The 6,000-nt window shown below is 36.4% G+C and overlaps 1 protein-coding gene across 1 annotated transcript in view; it reads left to right on the forward strand.

Moving 5' to 3' along the window:
* Nucleotides 1-2,345: 2,345 nt before the first annotated feature.
* LOC119769347 overlaps nucleotides 2,346-6,000 on the forward strand; it is a 34,187-nt gene continuing 30,532 nt past the window's right edge. Inside the window, exon 1 of the mRNA XM_038261379.1 lies at nucleotides 2,346-2,354. Within this exon, the coding sequence (XP_038117307.1) occupies nucleotides 2,346-2,354 (9 nt within the window). The remainder of the gene's footprint in view (nucleotides 2,355-6,000) is intronic.

Consider the following 6,000-nt stretch of genomic DNA (forward strand, 5'->3'; position numbering starts at 1 on the left):
GACAGCTGCCGAATTTGTATGGAAAATTATATGGACAAACTAATGATGCAAAATGGCTTCTTTGGGCATACCGAAGGCACCAAAAAAGTTTCAGTCGGATTAAAAAATACAAAAAAAAATCGAATGACCGAAATCCTAGAGAACTGCTCTATTAACAAAAAGAAAACAACAAAAATCAATAACACATTCAGCGTAACAAAATGTAACGATTTCATTCCATTTGAGCGGTTTTCATCACAGTTTCACAATCATTACTTTGCATAAGCGCGGAAATACACAAAAAAAACTCACACATACTGGCACAATCCAAGCATTGCACACGTACAAAAAAATCGCGAGTATTAAAGAAAACGGGAGCAAAAAAAAAAAAAACGTTTTCTAACCTGAAATTTTCACATTCTTTCGCGGTAGGTAGGTTCATTGAGCTTTCTTCTTTGACGACGAAAAAAGGTAAGCTCGAGTTAGCAATAAAAAGCGGGGTCTTTCTTTGTGTGGGAGAAGGTTGAAAGGTGAATTTCTATGGATATTTTTCTTACTTTTTCGTACAGTTGCTTTGCTAAAGGCATGATTGGGCATAATACTATGGGATTTTGCTGAATAAATTTGCAATATTAATGCACTTTTTCGACGATCTTGAAAGATTCTTTAACTTAATAACACAACTCAATGAAATTTTGGTTGTTTTCTTATTCAAAATATTTCCTTTGCCCATCGATCCACCGTGGTAGACATTCGTGAAACATTTCATCAGCAGTGGTGTCATTTTTTTCAATGGAGGTCTGTATTTCGTTGGAGAAAAGTCTGTATTTGGTCTGTATCTGTATCAATTTTGGGACTTATGAAGGGCTATTTAACATATTTTTTTACTAAAACATTGTTAAGAGCATGTTGAAGTGATCAGTATAAGAGCTATTTGCGATTTTTTTTAAATAAGTGTCTGTACAATTCAGATTTTTTCTGTATATCTGGCATGGCTGCTTCACAAGCAAATTTTGTATCTGCCGCAAGAAAGTCGGTTCACGTTACAGGTTTGACCATTACGGTCAAAGCACTAAGCAGTATAATGAAAGGTTTCAATTGATTTCACCAACGTGGGTTGCGTAAGTTATAATTTTAGTAAGATGTTTGAAACAATTGACACGACACGATTAAAAACCATTTCTGATAACCTTTTTTCATTTTAATGCATAAAAAATTTATTAACGAGATAACATTTTTTCGATGGATCAACTATGGTTTCCTTGGGTCGAGCTGTCAAGTAAGACTTTTTCTGTCAAGAAGGGCCGTGAAGTTAATTTTTAAAATTGAATTTTGAATTTTGAAACTATGCGGTCGTTCAAAGGGTCATTGTACTCAGAAAAAATAAGCTTTATCGTTGTGAACAATAATATAAAAAATTTAAACTTAATTTATGGACTCAATTATTCGGTGAATGTCTACCGAACATGGCTGACATTTGGATAAAAAGAGACGATCTTCGTGAAACATTTCATCGAAATTCCATGAAAAAATCAATCGACGGATGTTAAAATATAAATTTCACAAGAGTTTTGTATTGTTTATTCGGATTCGCATGGAGATGGTGACCTTAGCGGGTTGCAGACTGGATTTCGTCATGTTTATGTGATGATTGTCAATCTACTTACGTGAAATATTTTGAAGCATTTCGTCTGTCTAATAATTCGACTTGAGTGATTAAATTAGGTTAGGTCGGTTTTCCAGCTGCCAAAAAATTTTTCACGAAATTCGGATTTTCAATAGAAATTTCACCAGTATTCACTTTCTGAAGGGTTGTTAAAAATTTCAAACTGAATCGAACAACATTTTTAGTTTCATTTAGCTATTTGAAGAGAATATGTACGTTCTTGAAGCGTTTTTTTTTCGATTCAGTTGAGCATGTTAAACCCAACAGAAAAGAATTTGGTGCACGGAAAGAAATCTTGTGAGCATATCCGGTTACTCTATGTGTCGAATTCCTAAACATTGAAATGTTTCCAAAATCGTCAACATTTTTTCCGATTTCGAACAACAATGTTGTCGATTTTGAAAACATTTACATCGAAATCGAGAAAAAAACTGGAGTTACCGGATATACTAACAAGATTTTTATCCGTGTGAAAACCACCTTACCTTATCTAATCTATATGCCTTGACCGCAAGCTCCTTTTTGACGTTTCGGTGTTTGCACGCAACAAAAACAAATGTTTATTGTTTTGCTTACCATTTTGTACACTGTTTTGAAATTTAGCTGATTTTTTACGGTGGACAAATAGAATGGCAGTGTGACAATCCGCAAGATTAAAATTTGGTGTCACAAGTGTCAACATTGCAACATAATTCACGTAATGCGCAAGGTATGTAGATTAGAAAAGGTAAGGCGAGATTTCCCAGCTGTCAAATTTTTTTTTTCACTATTCCGCCTTACCTTATCTAATCTACATACCTTGCGTATTGCTTCAATTTTGACAGCACATTTCGCTTTGAAATCTTTCCGGACAAAGTTGAAATCCGTCAACATATTTGGTAAAGTTGGCTGTGAAATATTTCATTGATTTTTCACCACTGCCGTAATATTAAGGTGGTATTAGACTATGGCAAACAAACAAACTTGCACTTTTTCGCGTTTGACAGTTTGCCAAACTCGCAAACAAGACAAAATGTATGCAATTTTTTTTAAACAAATGTTGACAAACAACGCAGACAAACTGACAAACTGTCAAAATGTGCGAGTTTGATTGTTTAGTTACCGAGACCGACTCTTCTTCGTCAAATGTCGTCCTGATATGGGCCATTAAATTTGTGCGAAGGAATGTTTCCAAAAAATCCACAAAATTTAACAATACAACTCAAATGGTGAAGATGGGAAAATGAGTTGTATTTTCAAGGTGAACTGGCGTGAAACTCTTTGCCAAATAAGTTGGTAAATTAGTGTAAATCGGCCAGCTGAATTTTCTCTAGTTAAAATAGAGTGCAAAAATATAGCAATTGAATTTTCTTTAAATTAAACTTTAAACATTTCACGAATATCCGCAAAAGATGTTGAGATCATCATTTCAACTTAGAACAAAACCCAACCCCTGGCGGGCAGATTGATTTAGGACATTTAAAACCAGGGGACAAACTGGTCTTTGACAACAATACACCTGATGCTGGGCTCGGGGAAAACCCCATATTTTTCTTTGCCCTCCCTTCCCCCGGGGGGGTGGGTCTTGTCACGCCTAATCCGTCACTGACGGCCACGTGGACCAGCCGGTTTGCGCTGGCTTTTTCTTTGTTTTGTCGCCCCTTGCAGGGAAGGTGAAAATGAAACCGCCCCGAAATAAATCACCGTTTGATTTATTTGTAGGCTTTCGGTTGGTTTGTGTTTTATTTCTTAAGAAATACAGATTCAGTTCGGGTTTGTAGATTTTTTGCTTCAAACTCGATTGAAGGTCATAAGAAATCTGACCTTTTTAGCACAGCACTAACGCCTGACTAAGCAGGAAAAATACTTTTATGTCGCATGCCTTCGCATGCTTCATTGCCATCGATAGCTCTGAGAACGTCATATCCCACAAAGCTCATGAAAAGTGCTCGGATGTAGACATTTTGCTCGTGTTAAACCCAAATCTATGGGGCTTGAGATTTAACCACTCTAAGAAATCATTATTTTTTGTTTTGCTTGAAATGTTTTACAACCCTGCCTTGACGGTGTCGACTCCGTGCGTCATTTGCTTGAAATATTTCATCTTATTCACCATAACAAATCGCGTTAAGTTCAGCGTATTTCGCACAGTGCAACGCCCCTCAAGTACGAAATAATCACTTTGCCTCGCCAAAGAACATCGTCTTTGTCGCCGGAGTGCCCTCCAGGGTGTGCCCGATGCCAGTCAGCCATGAATATTTCATTTTCCGCAGATTAAATGAGTGGGGAGTGGGGATCCATTTTCCGAATTTCGCCTGACCCGATCTTTTTCTCGGGACAAAAAAAATTCGACGAAAGAAAAAAAAAAAGACAAATCACTTCCCACGGTAGCTGACGCAGATTCGGGGCAGCAATTACGCAATACCCGAAACAAAGGTTTTCGGGGTCTCCTGAATCGGCAATGATGGCCCCGGGACGGGTCCAATTGCGACATCGGACACGCGGAAAATTGAGAATTATGACGAGGGCGGGGAGTGAGTGACGGGAATGGTTTCTCCAGCATCAATTTAGGTTGCGAGGCGGAAAAATTGCGAGTTTTCCGTTTCGAGTTTTCGTCCGAGCGGGGAACTAATCCTATTAACAATTCCATTTGGGTTGTTTCGATTGGAATTTGATTAGAAATGGTATAATTTCATCTTTTTCGCTGCAATCTCTCACGAGGAAAGACCCCTCTTTTATTTTCACGTCGTTTGGTTTGTCGAAGCCATAATTTATTCTCACGGTCCCATCTTCAACATTTGATCGATTTGAGATGAAATGTTTCGTCAATAAATTTTGACAGCTGACAGCTGTTTGACATTTGTCACAACAAAATTAAATCGCGTTTGAAATTTGATCAACAACATTTCATAAATCATTCACTAGAGCCGTTTTGTTAAATATACAAATTTTCTTAGATTTGTTGAAATATTTCATGGCTCAAAAATTTGAAGCACTTGTCAAGCTGACATTTGGCACGGAAAAGTTGATCTCCTCCAAACTGTTTACCGAAATGCCATGCGAAAAGTGTTTTAAAACTGAGCCGTGTTGTTAAACCTACAATGTTGATGGATTTTTTTGAAACATTTCATCGGTAAATTTTATCATGTCATGTCGGTGAAAAGTTTGGCCAGGATCGACAATTTTATCGCCAAACGTCAGCCTGACATGTACCGTTAAATTTGTACGATGAATTGTTTCCAAAAAAACCACCAAAATTGTATGTTTAATAATACAACTTCGATCGACTTGTAGTGAAATGTTTTGTCCGTCAATTACGACAGCTGACAGCGGTTTGACAACTGTCACAACAAAGTTGAATAGCGTTTGGAATTTGATCGAAAACAATTTATGAACCATCCACCAGAGCCGTTATGTTAAATTAACAATTTTGCTAGACTTTTTTAAATATTTCATCGCACAAAATTTAGTTGCATAGGTCAAGCTGACATTTGGCACGGAAAAATTGCACCTGCCAAAACATTCACCGATATGGCATGTGAAAAGTTTCTAAAACTGAAAACTGATCGATGAGACGTTCCAAAAATAAATTGGCCAAAATTGTTAGTCTAATAATACGGCTCAAGGAGCTATGGCTATGGAAAACAAACAAACATACAACAAGTTGACGTTTCTGCAAACAAAAGTTGACGAACAAACAACGCAGACAAACTGTCAAAATGTGCGAATTTTGTTTGTTTGCCGTAGTCTAATAACTCCTTCAGATGTTGAAGATGGGAACGCGACTTTTGTTTGAACAAAACATTGAAATATTTCAAAAGAATGTCAATTGAAATATTTCAACCTTGTACCATCCACAGGGCCGTATTGTCAAACTGATAATTTCGATAAATGTTTTGAAATGTTTCATCGGTTAATCCACCAAAATTATCAGTTTGACAATACGGTACTGATGTAAACATTGATTTTAAAATTTCGTAGCAATTTTGATCAATAACACAGTTAAATCATTATTATCTAATGTTTTAATTTTCAGATAAATGATTTAATCAATCGATAAACATATTCCAGTTGAATTTTCTCGTTCATTCAATCAAACATTTACAATAACTAACCATTTTGCAAATCATGCGCTGCATTTTTGTATATAAGTTTAAAACTACTAGAAAAAAGAGTGTATATTTTCACCCAACATAGTTTAGCAAACTTTTCGATCGATTTTACGTTCTCTCCAGCGCCCCCCTTTTTGGACGGGTTTTCTCTGCGCGATCCAATTTTCTACCTAGAACACTCTCAAACAACTGATATTAAGTTAAGCGAAAGATGAAAAATATATTAAGCAAAAGAGAGCAAAGAAAGAAAATTAAGATTTAAAA

This window comes from Culex quinquefasciatus, chromosome 3, assembly GCF_015732765.1.
Source record: "Culex quinquefasciatus strain JHB chromosome 3, VPISU_Cqui_1.0_pri_paternal, whole genome shotgun sequence".
NCBI classification, from domain to species: Eukaryota; Metazoa; Arthropoda; class Insecta; order Diptera; family Culicidae; genus Culex; species Culex quinquefasciatus.